The following is a 24518-nucleotide window of genomic DNA, read 5'->3' on the forward strand; positions in this document are numbered from 1 at the left end:
GTGGGCTAGGCTAGTCTGTATTTTAGGAAACCGGCTTGCATTCAATGGAGTACAATCAAAGTTAACTGCCCAAGTGTTGAGTGGCTTATTCAAAATATGCATGAATATTTAGTTCTAATTTGCATACAGGTGCCCCATGCCTCATACATTAGCCAATTTTGGGGTCCTAGGAGACAAAATATCTTGCATGAACCACTCATTCTGTTGCACTTAAACTTAATCAACTACAAAAAAAACGTAGTGAACATATTTTAATCCATAATTCGTGTAGTAATAAACACAGCCTATTTTAAAAGATTAGTAACAGCAAAAAAAAAAAAATCCAAACAATGACAATATCAGCAACCACAACATGAATTGGAAGCAAACATCAAAAACACAAGGTGACAATGGAGCAGTGTACATCGCAGGGTGACATTTCTGGAATGACAAGGGAAAAAATGAATGTACAAATAAAATAATTTACATGGTTTCTTGCCATGAGCATCATCTTTGCCCATATATATATATATATTTACATACAAAAAGTCTTGTCTGCCAAGAAGCCAGTGTGATCTTGATGACTTGGTCGGTCTCTTCCTGCATTGTTCCCTTTAGTGCTGCGGTCACCCGTCACTGTAAAGAGAAATGCACTCCGTCGAACTTGGCTTCCAGTGACCATTGGATAACAACAACAGTTGTGTATGCATGGTCCTGTTTCCCCCCCCCCCCCACACCCTCTCACTTCAAGGATTAATAGAAAATAAAAAAGTAAGTTGTTCGTTCTTCTTCAGACATAGAAAAGTCGTACTCGGGAGGTGCTGACGTGAAGATCGTCATCAAAGAACTTGGTCTCTATAACAACATTTCCACTGCAAGGGAGAGAAACGAAGAAACATTACAACTCAGCAAACACTCATCTCTAGCTGATATAATATGAGACAAAGCCGCCACCATAACAAGGACATTGCAGTTTACAGGAAGTTTGGTGTAGAATAGATAAAGTGTGAAGGAATATTTGGCTGTAGCCTCATTACTTATTCAAGATGCAGCCTGGTGAGTGACAGTTCTATATTACCTACAAAACAATTGCACAACCCAAATGTAGGACAATGACCAAAAGACCCAACAACACATGCAGATAAATGCAAAAGGCTGAAATAGTTTATCAAAAATATATATTAACTCTTACGTTAAAACATTTGCGGGCATCATCTGCGACTCTGGAGCCGCCTCTATCAAAGACTGCCATGTGTTTGTGGAGTTGGGAATCACAAAGCCAAACTCAAAGAACCATTCTGCAGGTAGAGGAGAGAGCCATCCAAAATACATTCAATGAGTGTTTCTTCACTATGCACGGATATTGTATTCTTTAGTACATACAGGCAGAAAGGAAGAGGCGAAGCGAGAGGGATAACCGAGCCCAAAATCTGTCTTCTTCAGCAGGTGGGTGGCGTTTAAAAAATGTTTTTTTTGCTCACCAAGCAAAGAGTTTTTGATTGGAGGTCAATTAGTGTCGAATTTGGTTTAACAAAACATTTAATGGCTTATTTACTATGCGTGGCTCATTAGACCGAATATACGTTTCGTAATGTTTAGGTTGTTACGAGTGTACTGATATAAGTAGGACACGTGAAATCTCGGCAACTTAAAAAAAAACATTGGAGGTATGCCTGGTTGACACTAGTTACCACAGCCACAAAGTCATAAACCCTGCCTATTTCTAAAATGTGATTTTAAACCTAACATTACTCACACTGCTAACCTTATACCTTACACTAATCTTAAATAATCTTTCACGATATAGCCAATTTTGACTTTGTATCTGTGGTAACCGTTGTGCCTGTTGTTCACACGCGTATCTGCCCTCTCATTGGCTAGAACGGTCCAACCGGCTCTTGCCTCCTCCAGACTGCCTTCCATTTTTGAAGACATTTATTTTACTTGTTAGAGCAGCCACTACAGTATCAGGTCAATAAAATGGATAATCTGTGATACAGGTAACTGCCAAAATAAAGGAAAAACTTGAGTAAATGAGGCATACAAAGTATATTGAACAAAAATGTAAAACGCAACATGTAAGTTGTTGTTCCCGTGTTTCAAGAGCTGAAATAAAAGATCCCAGAAATGTTCCATAAGCACAAAAAGCTTTACATCCTTGTTACTGAGCATTTCTCCTTTGCAAAGATAATCCATGTCTCAAGTTGAGGGAGCGTGCAATTGTCATGCTGACTGCAGGAATGTCCAAAAGAGCTGTTGCCAGAAAAAATTACATGTTATTTTCTCTACCATAAGCCGCCTCCAACATAATTTTAGAGAATTTGGCAGTATGTCCAACCGGTCTCAAAACCGCAGACCACGTGTAACCACGCCAGCCCAGGACCTCCACGGCTTCTTTACCTACGGGATTGTCTGGGGTTGGTGGGGATGCTGAGGTGTATTTCTGTCTGTAATGGATGTGTGTGTGTCTCTGTCACCAGATCTCAACCCAATTAAACACTTATGGGAGATTCTAGAACGACGCCTGAGACAACGTTTTCCACCACCATCAACAAAACACCACATTTTTATTCGTTTATTGTGGACGAATGGTGTCGTATCCCTCCAACAGAGTTCCAGACACTTCTAGAATCTACGCCAAGGCGCATTGAATATGTTCTGGCGGGTCGTGGTGTTCCAATACCCTATTAAGACACTATGTTGGTGCTTCCTTTATTTTGGCTGTTACCTGTATATAAAAAGCATGATCATTGAAACAGATAAAAGAGACTAGTACCTTCTAAGCACTGGCCTTTGAAGAAAACCTTCTGCTCAAGGCGGAACTTTTCCAGTTTTTCTGACGAAGAGAAATTTAGCTCTCTGGACACAGCTTTGCACTTGAGAATTTTCTTGGGGACTCGAGCTGCAAGAAAATTTTAAAAACGGACGGTCAAACTACTAATTAGGAGAGAAGAAATGCAGTCACAACACAAACAACATCCTGGGGCCTCATTTATAAACCGTACGTACGTACAAAATATACCACAAAATGTGTGTGTGCCAGCCAGTTCACGCTAAAGTTGGCATTTATAAAAAGAAATATGACTTCATGTGAGAATGTGCTCACATCCCTGCCAACTTTAGACCATGCGTAAGCACATCTGCTTGTGATTGAAATATTGTATTGCAAGTTGGCAAGTAAGTAATTTGTGCAAATCGCAGATATGCATATTCATAAAAATAAAAAAAACAGTAAAAAAAATAATGCAGCCATTTACCATTACTGAGAGGATCCATTTTTCTTTTAGAATCTAAAATAATTTGAAATAGGAAATGTTTTTCCTATATATTTTATAACCCAGAATATATTCATTACCTTTTCTGGACTTGATTGGGTTTATATTCCTGAAGGAGCCATACAACAAGTTACCACGTGTATCTCTCATTTAATTGGACCTAGTAGCCTAGTAAATAGATAGGTTGTATGTATTTCAAGTTTTGTAATATCATAGGCAGCGCGGTTTATAATACCATTATGCAGTCGAATTTAACAGGTGAACCGTTGATCTTTTACATTGATTTAGAATTTAGAAAGTTACTGGAATTCCATTATTTTTTGTAGCCTGCCTTAGACAATGTTTCACAATTTGCAGGCAGTCCATATTTAGGTTGGGGGAAAAGTCAATGCAAAACATTGTTGAATTCAAATGTTCTGCAGACATGTCCACAACAATTTGCCTTTTTTTTTTTTTTTTTAATCTTTCAGAAACTGACAGTCCTTTTCCAGATACAGCATAAATTACTGCAAAAGATTCAAACATCCTGCCCACACAGTAAATAGACCGGTAGCTTTATGTAAAATATTTGACAGTTTGGGTAAACTTAGGCTACAGTATTGCTGTGTGATAGGTGGCGACATCAATGCCCATTTAAGCTCATAGTCTATACCAAGGTAGGACATATAAACCCAATAATATATTGATGAACTAAATATTGAATGTCTTTTGCATGCTGTGGCCTAATGCCAATACTTCCAAATTATGCCTCAAATAAAAAGGCTGTTATTGTCACCACAAAAGGTGAATGGAGAGCATTTCTCAGGTGGAGCACACTTTATTTATTTAACTAGGCAAGCCAGTTAAGAACAAATTATTATTTTCAATGACAGCCTAGGAACAGCCTTGTTCAGGAGCAGAATGACAGATTTTTACCTTGTCAGCTCGGGGGTTTGATCTTGCAACCTTTCGGTTCCAAGTCCAACACTCTGACCACTAGGCTACCCGCCGCCCCACTAATGCACGTTCACGCACACAGTTTTATGACAGGTTTGATTTATAACGAGAAACATGCTTATGTATGGCGTGCGCCAAGTTTATAAATCTCTCTATTTTTATACATGCGCACTTTTCAGAAATGGTGAATTAAGAAATGATAGATTTATAAATTAGGCCCTTAATGTTTACCTTAGCTAGGCTACTTTCTCACATAAAATATATGTTCCCTTTTCTATTGATTATGATATACACAAGTTTGAACATGGCACAACATGATATAACTATGTTTAGAGGTAAATTGCTAATTATCATTTTGGGTATTTTGACATTGGTTCAGGGGTTCAAGGTCTTAAGGAAAAACTGACTGCAGGGATGGTTAGAACCGAGTGGTTATCTTGGTAGTGGTTGGAATTTACGGCCTAAAAATCCAGGTTTACTCCAGGAGGGAAGCAAGATGACAGTAAACCAGCCAGTACCTTCATGTTCGACCCCAGGAAGAGACAGATCCTCCGTTCCCTGCCACAGCACCTTCCCGGTCTCAGCATCACGCAGGTTCATCCAGTTTCTGGCAGAGGGAGTCGAGGAACACTACGGACACAGCCATGTACTTCCATCAGGTAACAGTAGCCTTGTCTAGGTTCTGGTTTCTGGTCTGTACTGTTTGTGTCTGCAGCTCGTGGCAAACCTTAGAATTTTCCCTCAGAGCCAGGGATCAATTAAGTAACGCCAATATTCCTCAAGGTGGCACCCAGGATAACAGGAAACCCATCAAGTTACAAAAGTTTAGTGGAAGCCAACTGACAGACAATTCAAACAGTAGCCAAGCCCAATCAAAAGGAGATAAATACACAACGATATAGAACCTTTGATCTCTCGGGAACCAACAGGTAATCCAGAAGTATGCAACAGATGTTCACCTCAATCTCTGAAGAAAAAAAAGCTAACCAATGGACACAGGTCTTATTGATAATTCAACTAGTGGGTACAAGTTAAAGCCAGAAAATAAACTGTTTAGGTCTATTTTTATACTTCCAAAACTCTTAAGGGAGCTGACGTTTGTGGCTCTAGTTATTTACACCAGCTCTCACACAATGTTATTTTATTGGAGTGGCCAATAAAGCCGCCCATGATTATGTAGCTACTACTAGCTAACGTCTTCTAATAGGTCAAGTGGTGCAAGCCGAGGCAAGTGTGTCACGTAACAGTTCTCCAGCTGGTGCTAACAGAACAAAGAGTTTCTGACTCGGCTCTGGAAGCCGACGTGAAGATGTGGCTCGTGTGTCAACTAGAGGGTACTCCATGTCAGAAGCACCTGAACCCCTGTCAAGACCATCTGTGCTGCTCTACCACCCCCCCCCCCCCCCCCCCCAACAGGGTGTCAGCACCAGCCTGCACAGCGCCAGCCCTCCTTAGGACACAATGCCATTCAGTTGACATGACTATTTCATGACTAAAGGCTTCAAACAGCGAAACGGAAATTAAATCAGGAGGAGAATAGTGTCTGTCGAGCCACGGGATCAATTCTTTCAAACTAATAAGAGTCTAAATATAGAATGACCAAACTTCAAAAAACAGCAGGTAGGAAAATAACAGTTGATGTCAAGTGAAAACAGAAACATGACGCAACCAACTCCAACACTGAGCTTAGCTAGCTAGCTGCTGTGGAGCTAGAACTGTCTTAGCGAGATGAAACGTGTGGTGCTTAGAATCATTTAATCCTTTCAAAATCTGACAGACTGCAGCCCAGCAACATTGGGTCAGCTCAGTCACCAGCTCAGTCACAAACCTCCCAGCAGCTTCCCACATCGTCCTAGACTGAAACTCAAGTCTACAGTACGTGGCTCTGTCATCTCAATAGAAACTTCCTCAGAAAACACAGGCCTACTACCCAAGGTTTACTAGCCCCGCAAGCCACCCTGATCTCGCAAGCTTACATGAATGCTTTGCTGAGCAGCGGTAATCAGTCTGGTATACACGAGGCTACAGTTTTACCCCTTCATTCAAACTCTGTACATGACTGGGATGCTTTGTGTGAAGCGGGTTTGTTAGGTAATATTTTGGCTGTGGACTTTGTGCCGTCTGTCTCCTACATCATTTAATTGATTTCAACACAGTTGTCAGTCCTGCCGGACAATGACTGGGGGACAAAGCAACTTAGCAGCGTCTACCCATCTAACGTTTTATGAATGGATTAGAATACGATCTGTCCTGCTGCTGCTTCACTGTGAATTATATATATATATATATTTTTTTTTAAGTTAAGCTCATTAACTGGCTGCAGAGAACAATTCCGTAAAATGTTTCCAGTACATTCTAAGGTCATAGACTAGGGCCTAGACAACACAAAGTTCTTCATAATAGGCCCGGATAGAGATGTCAGCTCAACGCAGTTCTATTAGGCCCGGTGGGGAAACGGGTGACAGATGTCTCCAGGATCACACCTACTGAGATCCCTGGCTCTAAGTAGAGAAGATCCGCAGGGGGGATAGACCCTTGTTCCCCAACATACTCAAGCAGGCTTTTAATTAGCCCCTAGAGGCATGCTAGCCTCACTTAAGCCCCATCCATTTTTAAAGAGTAGCTTTAAAAATGGTCCATGTAGACTTTTTCCCCCCCTTCTTCTCAATATCATATTTGTTCTGGGTAACAATTAAGTACCTTACTGTGATTGTTTTTCAATTAAAATGGTCAAAAAGAAACAAAAGTAACTTCTTTGCAAAAAAGCAATTTTTTTAAGAACAATTTTGCTAAGACTGTCCGGGAGTGGCCTGAGTGAGGGGCATAATTGGAGGAGCCTAATGTGAGGGATATGTAACCTGAAAAATAGCTATTAATGGAGGGCAAACTCTCTTTGTTATGGTCTATTAAACAAATGAATCCAAGGTCATACCGTAACAAGCTCACATAGTTGCTGTCAAACTCTACACAGTTGTCACTGACTAGTTGGATATTGATTTCCCACAGAGCAAACCATTTCTGTATTTACAGCATTCAAAAATACACTTTTAATCAGACATTTTAGTTGTTGAGATTCGTCAATAAAACTCATGAATGCAACTGTTTATGTCAAATTGTTCTACTTGGAGCCCTGGTTGTCCTGAACAGAACATGGTAAAACAGTTCTACTTGGAACCAAAAAGGGTTCCTCAAAGGGTTCTCCTATGGGGACAGCGGAATAACTCCTTTAGGATATTCTTTCTAAGAGTGTAGTAATGGTGCATTTTTTTTTTTTTTTTAACTAAGTAAACACCATAATAATTGATTAACCTACTATTTTTTAATCGATGCTAATCTTGCATGGATATCTGATGAGTCAATCTACTCAATATTTAAGACCCAATTTGCTTCATAGCACATTATGATTGCATCAACTTGTGCTGAAAAGAACATGGTAAAACACTTCATTGTGAGGCTAAATATAAAGGCTGGACTTGCAGATAAATGAAAAGCCGATTTTCGCTGGCGTCTCGGGACTGATAGGGTTAACTTGTGTCACCTGGTGATGTAGCCAAGTGGTCCGAAGAACCCACCCATGCAAACAAGCTGACATTTTAAAAATAATCGGTCTTTTCAAACAGATCTTAGACTATCAGAGTATTATTCCCAACTCATAGTAGGAATATAAAAGACAGGAAAATCACATTTGACTGCACATGCAATAAACACAAGACATAAAAGTCATGACGCATGCAATATTGCATAAACTGTCAAATGAAACCATTGCAAATGAATACATTTCAAAAAACTATTTTTTTAACATACATCTTCAGAAATGCAATTGAGACAGTTTTACTTTTCTGAAGTCTTAAAGCTCAAATATCCCTACCAACTAGACCAACTCAAGACTTTCACTGTGAGGTTAGCCAGTCATTGTGTCCACACAGTTCTGTGAATCAGTTTGTTACAGGGACAGATTAAAATGCAAGTCAGGTCTACTCAGGGGAAGCTGGCTACAGTGCACACTGCATTCTCCTCCGAGGTCAGCCTTTCCTTAGGGACATAACAGAGGCGATGTAGAAGCTGTGCTCCTGTACAAAGCAAGGAAGTCCAATGCAGCAGCAGCATCATACATATAGTCAGTCATGTAGCCTGTAGATTTTTAGTCTGAGATGTACATTTGTCTAATTAACCAAAATTGCAGAGAGGTTTTTCAATACAATGAACTACTGTAGGGCGGCTTAATGAAATACTGTGAGTGTTCTATGGAAAGGCAGGATTCTCAGCACGACTTGGGTAATCGGCTATAGCCTAGGCCTAAGGCACACAGTACTGGGTTATTCATGGATGCAAGGCAGTTCCCAGGAATCAAAGTATCAAATAATAATCTGATTAGGCAGCACAAGGGAAAAGCACACAAATCACACTTTCATAATTTCAGGTTATACCTACATTCATTACAGAATGTGAATATTATGCTAGACTTAGAAACTGTAATAACTGAAAGCAATTACGATATTCTCGTCGTCAAAAGTCTGCAAACAAGCAAATTGGTGATGAAGCTGAGTTGTAGCACGTCTTGTGCCTTCTTTGAATTCTCCCTGCTGTGATACAAGTTCTAGTGCTTTCTATAAATATCCTCATTGCATAAGACAATGACCTACAGGTCAAAAACCTGGTCATGCTGGGGAAGACTTCCTAACCTCCTCAACCTGATAGTCACCACACGGCACACAAAGCGATACACAGAACACTCTGATCAGCACACATCAAATAAATACACCACTTCTAGATTAATTTGATGGAAAAACCTTGAGAAATCTGTGTGAATGTAGCCTGCTTCTTGATGATGTTGTAATCACGATTAATCTGATGCTCGTTACGTACATTTTTAAGGAGGGGGGAAGGAAGGAGTTTTTGGTTTTAGTTCAAAGATGGACAATTCCTCAGAGTACAGATTGATTGCTTGGTCTCAGGAGGATCAGCTTAAACTTGAAACAGCTTGACTATCCTCTGTATAATTTTAATTTAAAAAAAGTAACCTTTATTTAACTAGGCAAGTCAGTTGAGAACAAATTCTTATTTACAACGACGGCCTAACCGGGACAACGCTAGGCCAATTGTGCGCCACCTTATGGGACTCCCAATCAGAGCCTGGATTCAAACCAGGGACTGTAGTGATGCTTCTTGCACTGAGATGCAGTGCCTTAGATCGCTGCGCCACTCGGGATTCTCTAGCAATCCACAACAAAACAAAACTCAAAAGGCTAACCTCTTTTGCCTTGGTTCTAAAATCCCATAAAACCTAGCGGTCAAACACGGAAATGGTTCCTACATTTTTAAACCACCCATTTTAGAACCATTTTTCAAACAAGGTCTGTGTTTCATGTAGGCTTTCCCCTGGCATGACGTTTTGATAACCATGTAAATCTCTCTAGGACAAGGTTACTTTTATCAATACAGTCGGCTCCACTTACTTTCAAATTTGAAAATGCTAATTACCATCAACGTACACATCATGCTAGACTATACATTCCTGCAAGCCATCTCTAGCGGACACCTTTGCTGTCAGCTAGCTAGCTACCTTGAAACAAAACAAGATATTTTGATTTACTGATCTATATTTTATTTAAATAATATTTGTTGGCTTATTTATGCATTTGGTCTTGTACACAATACTATCAGTCAGATATTTACATTCTCCCATGAATACTAGGCTATATATAATTTTTTTTGCAAAGACGCTAGCTAGCTAACCTACCTAGATGATATTAGCAACATACCCTTATTTTACCAGATCCTCTTCTCCTTTAGCTGGTGGTCTACATTTAATCCCTTATCATTTCTGCCAACTATATGAACGAGGTGATACCTATTTCAATTAAATGGTGTCAGAATGCACTACTGTATTAAAGCGATTCAGAACTAACTTGACACATTCTGTTGCAGATTCAAAGCCAGACTAATTCATAATATAATTTAACAGGTCATGAATGAATAAGCATATTTATTTGACAAGAACGCACCTAGTCATCCATCAAGCAAGTCAAACACCTTAACTCCAACAATTACATTGTTTTAAAGAAATCTAAATAGTAAACAATGCATACATAAAATAAACATCTGACTTGAAGTAAAGCTTAAATTATTTATTAATCTGAAAGCGCACAGATTCTTCTGCTTTTCCATGATAGGAATTTGACCAGCATAAATAAAGCCAAATGTAAAATGGCATATTGTGATTTTTGGTGGGTGAGTTACAAATGGAGAAATAACTGGATGTTGAAGGTAGGCTTAAAACACACAGAACAAAAATATATATTTAAAAAATCTCAATATTTAGCCATTTTAGCAGATACTGTAAATTGCTCTGGATAAGAGTATGAGTGTATACATTTCCATACTTTTTGCACAGGTCCCCCGTGGGAATAGAACCCACAACCTTGGCATTGCAAGCACCATGCTCTACCAACTGAGCCAAACGGAACTGTGTCGATCCCATGTTTTATTAGCTGAAATAATAGATCCACAAAATGTTCCAAACGCACAAAAAAACGTATTTCTCTCAAATTTTGTGCACAAATTTGTTTACATGCCTATTAGTGAGTGTTTCTCCTTTGCCAATATCATCCATCCACCTGACAGGTGTGGCAAATCAAAAAGCTGATTAAACAGCATGATCATTACACAGGTGTACCTTGTGCTGGGGGACAATAACAATGCCACAGATGTCTCAAGTTGAGGGAGCATGCAATTGGCATGTTGACTGCAGGAATGCCCAACAAAGCCAGATAATTTTATGTTAATTTCTCTACCGTGAGCCGCCTCCAACGTACGGCGCTGTGTGGGGTGAGCGGATTGCTGATGTCAACGTTGTGAACAGAGTGCCCCATGGTGGCAGTGGGGTTACAGTATGGGAAGGCATAAGAGACGGACAACGCACACAATTGCATTTCATCGATGGAAATTTGAATGCACAGATATACTGTGACGAGATCCTGAAGCCCAAGGTATCTGTGAACAACAGTTGCATATCTGTATTTACAGTCATGTAAAATCCATAGAATAGGGCCTAGTGAATTTGATTTCCTCAAATTTTATTTAACTAGGCAAGTCAGTTAAGAACAAATTCTTATTTACAATGACGGCCTACCAAAAGGCCTCCTGCGGGGACAAGGGCTGTGATTTTTTTAAATAACAACACACACACACCAAGGCAAGAGAGACACCACAAAAATACCTAAGACAACAACATAGCATGGCAGCAACACATGACAACACAGCATGGTAGCAAAAAATAAATAAAAATGACATGGTAGCAACACATGACCTCAGAAAATATTTGAAGTGATTGCATGTTGTGTTCATATTTTTGTTCAGTATAAAATACTAGGTAAACTCCAGCAGAATGAGGAATACTAAAGACAAAAAAATATATAAGGAACCCATGCCTAAATACAGCTTCTTCAGGAAGTTTCTTCATACCCCCCAGCTTCTTCATACCCTTTGACTTCTTCCACATTTTGATGTGTTACAAAGTGGGATTAAATTGGATGTCCTTTTTTTGTCAAAAATCTACAAAGTGTCAAAGTGGAAGAATAATTAAATGGAAAATAACACATTTTTGATTAGAGAAGTTCCCAAAGTTGACAAATGATAAACCAAGAAATACGAGAAACTACTACACATACAATGCATTCAGAAAGTATTCAGACTCCTTCCCTTGTTACGTTACAGCCTTATTCTAAAATTGATTAAATATTTCAGCCGTGGCCAAAAGTTGAGAATGACACAAATATAAATTTTCATAAAGTCTGCTGCCTCAGTTTGTATGATGGAAATTTGCATATTCTCCAGAATGTTATGAAGAGTGATCAGATGAATTGCAATTCTTCGCCATGCAAATGAACTGAATCCCTCCAAAAAAACATTTCCACTGCATTTCAGCCCTGCCACAAAAGGACCAGCTGACATGTTAGTGATTATCTCGTTAACACAGGTGTGAGTGTTGATGAGGAAAAGGCTGGAGATCACTCCGTCATGCTGATTGAGTTCGAATAACAGACCGGAAGCTTCAAAAGGAGGGTGGTGCTTGGAATCATTGTTCTTCCTCTGTCAACCATGGTTACCTGCAAGGAAACACGTGTGTCATCATTGCTTTGCACAAAAACGGCTTCACAGGCAAGGATATTGCTGCCAGTAAGATTGCACCTAAATCAACCATTTATCGGATTATCAAGAACTTCAAGGAGAGCGGTTCAATTGTTGTGAAGAAGGCTTCAGGTCACCCAAGAAAGTCCAGCAAGCGCCAGGACTGTCTCCTAAAGTTGATTCAGCTGCGTGATCGGGGCACCACCGGTACAGAGCTTGCTCAGGAATGGCAGCAGGCAGGTGTGAGTGCATCTGCACGCACAGTGAAGCAAAGACTTTTGGAGGATGGCCTGGTGTCAAGAAGGGCAGCAAAGAAGCCACTTCTCTCCAGGAAAAACATCAGGGACAGACTGATATTCTGCAAAAGGTACAGGGATTGGACTGCTGAGGACTGGGGTAAAGTTATTTTCTCTGATGAATCCTCTTTCCGATTGTTTGGGGCATCCGGAAAAAAGCTTGTCCGGAGAAGACAAGGTGAGCGCTACCATCAGTCCTGTGTCATGGCAACAGTAAAGCATCCTGAGACCATTCATGTGTGGGGTTGCTTCTCAGCCAAGGGAGTGGGCTCACTCACAATTTGCCTAAGAACACAGCCATGAATAAAGAACGGTACCAACACATCCTCCGAGAGCAACTTCTCCCAACCGTCCAGGAACAGTTTGGTGACGAACAATGCCTTTTCCAGCATGATGGAGCACCTTGCCATAAGGCAAAAGTGACAACTAAGTGGCTCGGGGAGCAAAACATCGATATTTTGGGTCCATGGCCAGGAAACTCCCCAGACCTTAATCCCATTGAGAATTTGTGGTCAATCCTCAAGAGGCGGGTGGACAAACAAAAACCCACAAATTCTGACAAACTCCAAGCATTGATTATGCAAGAATGGGCTGCCATCAGTGAGGATGTGGCCCAGAAGTTAATTGACAGCATGCCAGGGCGGATTGCAGTGGTCTTGAAAAAGAGGGTCAACACTGCAAATATTGACTCTTTGCATCAACTTCATGTAATTGTCAATAAAAGCCTTTGACACTTATGAAGTGCTTGTAATTATACTTCAGTATTCCATTGTAACATCTGAAAAAATATCTAAAGACACTGAAGCAGCAAACTTGCAAAGCCATGAGGTCGAAGGAATTGTCCGTAGAGCTCGAGCAGAGACAGGATTGTGTCGGGGCACAGATATGGGGATGGGTACCAAAACATTTCTGCAGCATTGAAGGTCCAAGAACACAGTGGCCTGAATCATTCTTAAATGGAAGAAGTTTGGAATCAAAAAGACTCTTCCTAGAGCAATCGGGGAGAATGGCCTTGGTCAGGGAAGTGACCGAGAACTCGGTCACTCTGACAGAGCTCCAAAGTTCCTGTGGAGATGGGAGAACCTTCCAGAAGGACAACCATTTCTGCAGCACTCCACCAATCAGGCCTTTATGGTAGAGTGGCCAGACGGAAGCCACTAAAAGGAACATGAGAGCCCGCTTGGAATTTGCCAAAAGGCACCTAAAGGACTCAGAACATGAAACAAAAATCTCTGGTCTATTGAAACCAAGTTTGAACTATTTGGCCTGAATGCAAAGCATGACATCTGGAGGAAACCTGGCACCATCCCTACGGTGAAGCATGGTGGTGGCAGCTTCATTCTGTGTTGATGTTTTTCAGCGACAGGGACACTAGTCAGGATCGAGGGAAAGATGAACGGAGCAAAGTACAGAGATCCTTGATTAAAAACCTGCTCCAGAGCGCTCAGGACCTCAGACTGAAGGTTCACCTTCCATCAGCATAACAACCCTAAGCACACAGCCAAGACAATGCAGGAGTGGCATTGGGCCATGTCTCTGAGTATCCTTGACTGGCCCAGCCAGAGCCCGGGCTTGAACCCGATCGAACCTCTCTTGAGAGACCTGAAAATAGCTGTGCAGCGACACTCCCATCCAACCTGATAGAGCTTAAGAGGATCTGCAGAGAATGGGAGAAACTCTGCAAATACAGGTGTGCAAAGCTTGTAGCGTCATACCCAAGAAGACTCAAGGGTGTAATCACTACCAAATTTGCTTCAACAAAGTACTGGGTAAAGGATCTGAATACTTATGTAAATGTGTTATTTCAGTTTTATTTTTAATGAAATTGCACAAATTTCTAAACCTGTTTTTGCTTTGTCATTATGGAGTATTGTGTTGAGGGGGGGGAAAAACAAATCAATTTTAGAATAAGGCTGTAACTTATCAAAATGTGGAAAAAGTTTCAGAAGGCAATGTATGAAAGACTGTACATTAGCCTACACATAGAGAGGAACCTAAAGGCACATGCAGTACCAACCGATACTACTCATCCGACAGACAGGGCAGGTGTGGACCAGTGATGCCTTGTAGTTGCAACTGCTCCCTTCTTAGCAGCCGCCAGCTTAGCATCAGTCAACAAGTTCAACTTGAGTGTGACATGCATTATATATAGCAATACCATCTAAATGAATCCCCCCCCCCCGCGAAAAATGTGTATCCATAGTACAGAATAATTACAGATCTGAACGGCAGGAGTATGTATAAGCTTTTGTTCCTGCCCAGCTCATATCGGAATACAAATCTTAGCTTACAACCGTGATTCATTATGTTGATTATTTAAGCCAGGTGTTAGAGCTGGGCTGGGACAAAACCCTTCATACACTCCAGCTCTTCAGGACTTCCTGCAACGACAAACAGACCAAAGCAGGAGAAAAGTGTTCCAGGTTGAAACAGCTTGCCTAGTTGAGAGGTGATGAGACTCCGGCACACCCATTGGTTCTGGAACAAAGCAAGTGCAAATAAGGTATACAATTAGGCATCAATAACATGACAGTAATTCTACCTCAAAAAGAAATGTGTGAATACCAATTACATTAAAACCCACCATAGCAGGTCTGACTAAATAAGGTTACATAACTTTGCCTACTAGTTTAAATACAGGCAAATATATTGATAAAAGTCACCTTGTCCGGGGCCTCCTGAGTGGCACAGCGGTCTAAGGCACTGCATCGCAGTGCTAAGGGTGTCACTACAGAGCCGGGTTCGATCCTGGATTGTATCACAACCAGCCATGAGCGGGAGTCCCATTGGGTGGCGCACAATAGGCCGAGTGTTGTCCGTGTTAGGCCGGGGGGCTTTACTTGGCTTATCACGCTCTAGCGACTCCTTGTGGAAGGCCAGGTGCCTGCAGGCTGACCTCGGTTGTCAGGTAAACGGTGTTTCGTCCGACACATTGGTGCGGCTGGCTTCCGGGTTACGTAGGCTGGTGTTAAGAAGCGTGGTTTGGCGGGTCATGTTTCGGAGGACGCATGACTCGACCTTCGTCTCTTCCGATGAGACAAGATCGAAATTGGGGAGAAAAAAGGGGGCAAACAAAATAAATAAAAAAAGTGGGACCTTATCCGAGAGAGATTTGCATGGTTATCAAAACATCACACCAGGGTAAGCCTACACAAAACAGACCTTCATTGAAGTGTTTCTAGAATCCCCTACGGGACAAATTAACAGTGGAAAAACGATTGGAACCATTTCAGTGTTTGACTGCTAGGTTTTATGGGTATTATGACCTCGACTGTGGTACTCTAGGAGCATGAGGCCGGCCGTGGCTCCATGCAGTGTCTGGTAGCACGTTGAACTCAGTCACCAGGCCTGTTAGGAGGACCATAAGGCAGTAAATCCCTGTCCTTGCAAATCAAGGATTTAGGAATGAGAAGCCTAGAAAATGAAGCCTGCCTTGCATGTCATGAATACACAGTCTGCTAAACGAGTCACGATCCCTTACCTATTCAACACTGAATAGGCCTACCCTCAGTGCTACCAAGTCATGTTTAATGTACAGGGAGTAATTACAGAACGATGGATCTTCAGTCTTGAAGCCGATGGCAGTAGCGTAGGTGTGATTAATCTCGTCCGCATTACCGTGCCTATTTTGGGACCGTTGGCTTGTGTTAGCCTATGTAAACCAGAATAAGGGCTTCTATCTGAGCTACAGTAGGAGAGTTGCACAAAACATTACCCATGGAAGGTACATGGAAAGCTCCTCAAATGACCACCTCCACTATGGTAGGATTAAACATGTTACATAGGGCCGGCTGTTGTAACTCATACCTACCACTGCCCGCCCTCTCACCCAGACACCATTTGGACCGCACTGACTACCTGCAAAGACTCTATACCCATCCTCAGGTTTCTACCACACACACACACACACACCATAACACATATGGAATCATGAAGTAACAAAAACAATTTTTTTTTAAGGTGTTAAAACAATATATTTTGTGGTTTAGATTCTTCAAAGTTGCCACCCTCTGCCTTGATGACAGCTTTGCACACTCTTGGCATTCTCTCAACCAGCTTCACCTGGAATGATTTTCCAACAGTCTTGAAGGAGTTCCCACATATGCTGAGCACTTGTTGGCTGCTTTTCCTTCACTCTGCAGTCCAACTCATCCCAAACCATCTCAATTGGGTTGAGGTCGGGTGATTGTGAAGGCCAGGACATCTGATGCAGCACTCCATCACTCTCCTTCTTGGTCAAATAGCCCTTACACAGCCTGGAGGTATGTTTTGGGTCATTGTCCTGTTGAAAAACAAAGGATAGTACCACTAAGCCCAGAATGCTGTGGTAGCCATGCTGGTTAAGTGTGCCTTGAATTCTAAATAAATCACTGACAGTGTCAACAGCAAAGCACCCCTACACCACCACACCTCCTCCATGCTTCACGGTGGGAACGACACATGCGGAGATCATCCGTTCACCTACTCTGCGTCTCACAAAGACTCGGCAGTTGGAACCAAAAATCTCAAATTTGGACTCATCAGACCAAACGACAGATTTCCACCGGTCTAATGTCCATTGCTCGTGTTTCTTGGCCCAAGCAAGGCTCTTCTTATTGGTGTCCTTTAGTAGTGGTTTCTTTGCAGCAATTCAACCACGAAGGCCTGATTCACGCAGTCTCCTCTGAACAGTTGATATTGAGATGTGTCTGTTACTTGAACTCCGTGAAGCATTTATTTGGACTGCAATTTCTGAGGCTGGTAACTCTAATCAACTTATCCTCCGCAACAGAGGTCCGCTCCAGGAAAATGTCAAGAACTCTGAACGTTTCTTCATGGCAAAAAACATCAAGCGCTATGATGAAACTGGTTCTCATGAGGACTGCCACAGGAAAGGAAGACCCAGAGTTACCTCTGCTGGAGAGGATAAGTTCATTAGAGTTACCAGCCTTAAAAATTGCAGCCCAACTAAATGCTTCACAGAGTTCAAGTAACAGACATCAACTGTTCAGAGGTGACTACGTGAATCAGACTTCATGGTCAAATTGCTGCAAAGAAACCCCTACTAAAGGCTCCAGGCTGTGTAAGGGCTATTTGACTAAGAAGGAGAGTGATGGAGTGCCAATGAGTGTGCAAAGCTGTCATCAAGGCAAAGGGTGGCTACTTTGAAGAATCTCAAATATATTTTGATTTGTTTAACACTTATTTGGTTACTACATGATTCCATGTGTGTTATTTCATAGTTGATGTCTTCACTATTATTCTACAATGTAGAAAATAGTAAAAATAAAGGAAAACCTTTGAATGAGTAGGTGTGTCCAAACTTTTGACTGGTACTGTATATATGAAAGGACAACGCTGTGGATCACGTGACACCATTCACTCCCATGTGAAGACTCAATAGCACATTGTCTCTTGGAGACATGACATGCACACTTTGAGCTACTCCAGGAAGAGACGTTGCTGCCCCCTCTGAGTAACTTAAGTTGAAGGCTGACCAGGTTACTGCAAGCTGCCATTAGCCACTAAATTATCCTTATAACTTTCTGTGTGCGATTTAAAAGTAAATTGGTTCAAGGACATACATCTAGTGTATTAGAAAGCAATTATGATTGTCTTCTAAACTTTATTACATGAACACAGATTTTTCTCTTCCATTCACTATAATGGGGGGGATCCTGCTTTCTGCTAATACACAATATTGCTGGAAGACCAAAGTGAAAGCAATCATAAAGTGACACTATGATAATCAATCATAGTTGAACTACAATTCGAACTATAGCTGAAATCTTTGTGAAATCTCTTGTCACAAGCACAGTATTCAGCAGGAGCAGGCTGTTGTGGAGTGGGTTGAGAACTTCAAGTTCCTTGTCGTCCACATCACTAAAGACTTAAAACGGTCCATACATACCCACGACGAGGGTACGGCTGCACCTCTTCTCCCTCAGGAGGCTGATAAGATTTAGCATGGGGCCCTCGGATCCTCAAAAGTTCTACAGCTGCACCACCGGGAGCATCTTGAATGGCTGCGTCGCCGCTTGGTACGGAAAATGCACCACCCTTGACCGCAAAGCGCTACAGAGGGTGGTGCAGACAGCCCAGCACATCTCTGGAGCCGAGTTCCCTGCCATCCAGTACATCTATATTATGCGAAGTCAGAGGAAGGCCTGAAAAATTGCCAAAGACTCCGGCCACCAAGCCATAGACTGTTCACTCTGCTACCGCCCGGCAAACAGTACCGGAACATTGGCTCTTGGACCAAAAGGCCCCGAGACAACAAACAAGACTGCTAAATAGTGAAGTAATGATACACAAACTATCTTGCACTGTGGCACACTCACTAAACTATACACTGAGTGTACAAAACATTAGGAACACCTTCCTAATATTGAGTTGCACACCCCCTTTGGCCTTCAGAACAGCATCAATTCATCGGGGCATGGACTCTACAAGGTGTCGAAAGCGTTCCACAGGGATGCTGGACCACGTTGACTCCAATGCTTCCCCCAGTTGTGTCAAGTTGGCTGGCTATCCTTTGGGTGGTGGACCATTCTTGATACACACGAGAAACAGTGGAGAGTTTAAATAATACAATAAATAATGCCATTTAGAAGACGCTTTTATGAAGAAAAACCCCCCAGCAGTGTTGCAGTTCTTGACACAAATCCGTGCATCTGGTACCTACTACCGTACCATGCCATATTCAAAGACACGTAAATATTTTGTCTTGCTCATTCACCCTCTGAATGGCACATATACACAACTCATGTCTCAAAATACTTCCTCCCCTTCATCTACACTGATGTGGATTTAACAAGAGTTCGGGAAAACCCGCACCAAGCCAACTTGGTGGGAAAGACCCCGAAAACTAGAAACTGATGCTGTAGGAAAAGATGCTCTTGCACAAGTAACAGGCAATGCATGACAATTGGCCAATACCGTTCTGTATGTTCGAACAGCTAACGCTACAGAGACTGAGCGGGAGCATCAGCAAACGACTACCCAAGTTTAGTGCCAGTCAGAACCAGTCAGCTAACTAGCGACGGCAACAATTCAGCTAACACCTATGTTTGCATGTTCAATTAAACGCATATCTAAATAGCTTCTCATTGTCCAATGTAACTGCTTCTAATCAACTTATCCGAAGTAATTGGCTAAAGTTAACCACCACATCTATGAGTTGAGTATATAACATAACGAGGCCTGTTACTGTTAGCTAACGTTAAGCTAACTTGAGAGCAAACTAACGTTAGATTCAGAGCATGGCCAAGAAAGACACTAGCAACACTAACGTTACCAGCTATTAACCATCAACAGACTGAAAATATTATCTAACTTCGCTAACGTTACCTAGACTGGCCATCAACGAACTAGCTAACGACGTAACGGTAGCCAGCGTGGTACAGCAAGGACAGGTAGCTAGCTAAGCCAGTTGCGTTAACTGAAGACTATAGCCAAATAGCTAGCTAAACAACCAAGCAAACCTCAATTAATTGAAAAGGATACAGCTTAAACCCCTTCAGAATCTCCTTGGCTCTGTCTTCAGTTGAAGACATTATGTCGGAGTCGGACATCTTCAATTTCGTGAGCGTAGAAAAAAAACTGCTAAAAAACTGAGGTTGCTTGTGATGTTACTGTACAGTAGCTAGCTAGTTAGCTTTACCAAGCTAATGTAAATGCACCTGAAAATGGCATAAAGTCCAAGGACTCTTGCAATATCCCATTAACCTCTAGCAGACCCAGAATTAATCTCACTGGGAACTGCTACAGTACTGATCCCTTAATCAACCTACCCTAAATATATTTGGTCGGAGATTGACAGCTAATTCGTCCGAACACCTTGCGCGGTAGCAAAGCAACACACAAAACAACAAATGAAACCGGGCGTCTAGGGAGGGATTTGGCTGGGGGAGACGCGTCACCAGTGGCAACGCCAAAGGCGGAGGCAACGCCCACTTTCCGCCCCTTTTTCTTGCATGAGTGCCACAGGCAGAATCTATACAAGATAAATCATACAGAGATATTTGAGGAGCACCGCTCAATTTGCAGACACAAAGGCTGTGCATCTAGTGTAGGGGCTGTTGCACCTGTGCTTTTAAATCAAATTGTCTAGATAGAACCATGAAAAAATAGTATGATTACACAATCCTGAGTTTCCTTTTTATCTGATAATTGTATTCTTAATATAAACCAATCAGGTTTTAGGCCTGGGCATAGTACTACCAGAGCAACCACGCTAGTTGTTAATGATCTTGTCAATGCCTTGGATGCTAAAAAGAGCTGTGCTGCCTTGTTCATTGACCTGTCAAAGGCGTTCGACACTGTTGATCATTCTGTTTTGCTGAAGAAATTATCAAGAGTAGGCCTGGGATATACAGCCTGTTAATTGTTTCAGAATGATCTTAGCGACAGAACTCAGGCCATCTGGATAGATGGGGTTAAATCTGAATTTCTTGAGATTCAAAAAGGTGTTCCTCAGGGTTCGATGTTGGGTCCATTATTGTTCACTTTGTATATTAATGACATAGGAAACACTGTTAATACTTGTACCATTCATCTCTATGCAGATGACACAGTGTTGTATTCCTGTGCCACCTCAGTGCAGCAGGCCATTCGTGAACTTCAGCATGACTTTGATTCAATAAATAAAATAGAATGCAGCTTTCTTCTTACAGACAGAGAGGTTCATCCCACATTTTAGTACAGACTACAATGATGAGTCCCAAAATTGTCCCCTGTGATAAAACGTGTTGCTGAATGGTAGACTGCCTCCAATATTTTTTATATTTTTATATCAAAATAAATCATGCCTTAGTATTAAAAATAAGAGAAAGATTGTTCAAACAACGCTTCTCTCTGTATTTGATTTTGGTGATATTGTTATTAACATGCATGCGGCAACCTCTGTTTTAACGGACGCAGTCTACCATTCAGCAATACGACCTCCCGGGTGGCGCAGTGGTCTAGGGCACTGCATCACAGTGCTAGCTGTGCCACCAGAGTCTCTGGGTTCGCGCCCAGGCTGGGCTGGGTTCGCGCCCAGGCTCTGTCGCAGCCGGCCGCAACCGGGAGGTCTGTGGGGCGACGCACAATTGGCATAGCGTCGTCCGGGTTAGGGAGGGTTTGGCCGGTAGGGATATCCTTGTCTCAGTATGTAAAAAAAAATAATTTAATAAAATGTATGCACTCTACTGTAAGTCGCTCTGGATAAGAGCGTCTGCTAAATGACTAAAATGTAAATGTAAATGTGTGGAACAATCTGCAGAGTTTCACTGCAGTTAGATGTGCTGGTCCCACTCAGGCAGTTAGATGTGCTGGTCCCACTCAGGCAGTTAGATGTGCTGGTCCCACTCAGGCAGTTAGATGTGCTGGTCCCACTCAGGCAGTTAGATGTGCTGGTCCCACTCAGGCAGTTAGATGTGCTGGTCCCACTCAGGCAGTTAGATGTGCTGGTCCCACTCAGGCAGTTAGATGTGCTGGTGCCACTCAGGCAGTTTACATTACTGATTGAGGACCTCTATGTGTTGAATGTGATTGCTTTTCTTAAATGTTATATATATATTTTATTCATATTTTTTTATTGTGCTGAATTCTATTGTTTTATACACGTGTATGTTGTTTTAATATTATGTTTTTATTTTTAATGTGTACATGGCTTTCTTGTAAAATATATTTTAATCTCAATGTGACTCCCTGTTTAAATAAAGGTTAAATAAAAAAATGAAATCAATAAAGATAAATTGATATTTTTAGAGATGAGAATGTCTAGCAATTTAAAATGGATAGAGGCATGATCTTATACAGTTGGCCTAAATCATCACTCAGGGGCGCTCACACAGGCCTATGTCTGCAAACAGTGAACAACTGTAATTGCCCACATTTCCTGCTGTCTCTCCGATCACCTCTGGACTAGGATGATATATTATACAGCTGCTTTACACTGTCTATGTGTCGGAAGTCACCCAGCTGCTCATGACAACGTCATAAATCTGCAAGGCCTCAAAACTGAAGGAATGGAAAATATTAGCGTAGTGTAATTCCATCTAATTAGATGGTGCCAATCTTTCCCATTGATTAGGGATTGAGGCCCTTTATCCTAATATACACATGACAGGCGTACTACATGGTGACCCAACATGGTATGAGGAATATGGACACGAGTCAACTTAAGACCACTTACTCTATATACATTGTAAAACATCTGTATACATTGTAAAACATAAACTATCTCTTTGAGAATATATGCAGAAACCTGTCAGTCATCACAGTGCTGAATATTGGCTTCTTAGCAAGGTGCAATTCCCAACACAATCAAAGGTGACTACAACAGACAAAGGGACTGAGTATGTAGCTAATGAACTCAATCTTCAAGAGAATGGCCTTTGACTACTGCCATACAAGTAGTCAGTAAAATGTCCTTTAGTATTCACATAAGCCTCTCAGTGTGCTCCAGCTGAACTCATCATCAACTAATTAATGAATGTCATTTATCCCCAGAGAGGAAAATTGTAGGCTTGCCAACAGCCGCAGACATAGATATACAGTACATTACAGAGACACACCGGTACACAGAACATAGAAAGGAACCAGGAAGAACACCGGTAAGAATGCTGTAACGGGACAACACCAGTTTGCGGGGCCACAGACGGCCATCTAGTGATTACAGAATGGACTCACACCTTCTGATGAGCATCAGATTAAAAGGGGAAAGGTCCTATTGAAACATTTTTGGGTACTCTGTCAAACATTCTTTCAATAAAACAGAATTTAATGCAGCACAGATAATGATACAGATTATTTTAAATAAAAATAAGACTGTTAGTGGAACTGTCTGTGACTGTTTACCTCATAAGAAAGATATTTGGTTCTAATGTACTGTCTATGAGAAGGTAATATTGTATTTCAGTAAAATGTGTAAATTTTCTTGTTTACTTAATAATGCTGGTGTGTTATTATACTGCGTTAACAGACAAGTGATACTGTGAGGTCAAGATTCTTACAGTACCCACAAGCTATAGAAAGGTGGAGCCATTCACCAAAAACAAAACACATACAGTATCTCCTGGGAATTAATGAATAACTAGGCCACCTCAGATATCCAAAGAATTAGGCAACCACTGAGAACAAAAAGAGAATAAATAAAGAGAGTAAAAAAGAGAAATGTAGATCATGTCATACATTTGGCAAAGCATGCCAAATCAAATCAAATGTTATTTGTCACATGCACCGAATACAACAGCTTACTTACAAGCCCTTAACCAACAATGCAGTTAATAAAAATACTTAAACAAATAAGATATAAAAGTAAATAATTAAAGAGCAGCAGTAAAATAACAATAGCGAGGCTATATACAGGGGGTACCGATACAGAGTCAATGTGCAGGGGCACCGGTTAGTCGAGGTAATTGAAACTAGACTTGGCGCTCCGGTACCGCTTGCCGTGCGGGAGCAGAGAGAACAGTCTATGACTAGGGTGGCTGGAGTATTTTTAGGGCCTTCCTCTGACACCGCCTGGTACAGAGGTCCTGGATGGCAGGAAACTTGGCACCAGTGATGTACTGGGCCGTACGCACTACCCACTGTAGTGCCTTGCGGTCGGAGTGTGTGATGCAGTGAGTCAGGATGCTCTTGATGGTGCAGCTGTAGAACCTATTTGAGGATCTGAGGACCCATGCCAAATCTTTTGAGTACCGTGAGGGGGAATAGGTTTTGTCGTACCCGCTTCACGACTGTCTTGGTGTGCTTGGACCATGTTAGTTTGTTGGTGATGTGGACACCAAGGAACTTGAACTCTCAACCTGCTCCTTTACAGCCCCGTCGATGAGAATGGGGGCGTGCTCGATCCTCCTTTTCTTGTAGTCCACAATCATCTCCTTTGTCTTGATCACGTTGAGGGAGAGGTTGTTGTCCTTGTTGTCACCAC

The 24518-nt window shown here is 41.7% G+C and overlaps 1 protein-coding gene across 2 annotated transcripts; it reads right to left on the minus strand.

Moving 5' to 3' along the window:
- Positions 1–236: 236 nt before the first annotated feature.
- LOC120055049 (retinal rod rhodopsin-sensitive cGMP 3',5'-cyclic phosphodiesterase subunit delta) lies at positions 237–20471 on the minus strand. 2 transcript variants are annotated; one of them, XM_039002912.1, is made up of 5 exons: positions 20389–20471; positions 4709–4820; positions 2756–2881; positions 1172–1277; positions 237–851 (listed from the first exon to the last, which is right to left on the minus strand). In XM_039002912.1, the coding sequence occupies exons 2-5, from the start codon at positions 4788–4790 to the stop codon at positions 770–772; spliced, it is 396 nt and encodes a 131-aa protein (XP_038858840.1). In that variant the 5' UTR covers positions 4791–4820; positions 20389–20471; the 3' UTR covers positions 237–769. The 2 variants fall into 2 exon arrangements, with proteins under 2 accessions (XP_038858840.1, XP_038858838.1); XM_039002910.1 differs by having other exon boundaries at positions 4709–4797; positions 20102–20450.
- Positions 20472–24518: the final 4047 nt, after the last annotated feature.

Source organism: Salvelinus namaycush, chromosome 10, assembly GCF_016432855.1.
Source record: "Salvelinus namaycush isolate Seneca chromosome 10, SaNama_1.0, whole genome shotgun sequence".
Lineage (NCBI taxonomy): Eukaryota > Metazoa > Chordata > Actinopteri > Salmoniformes > Salmonidae > Salvelinus > Salvelinus namaycush.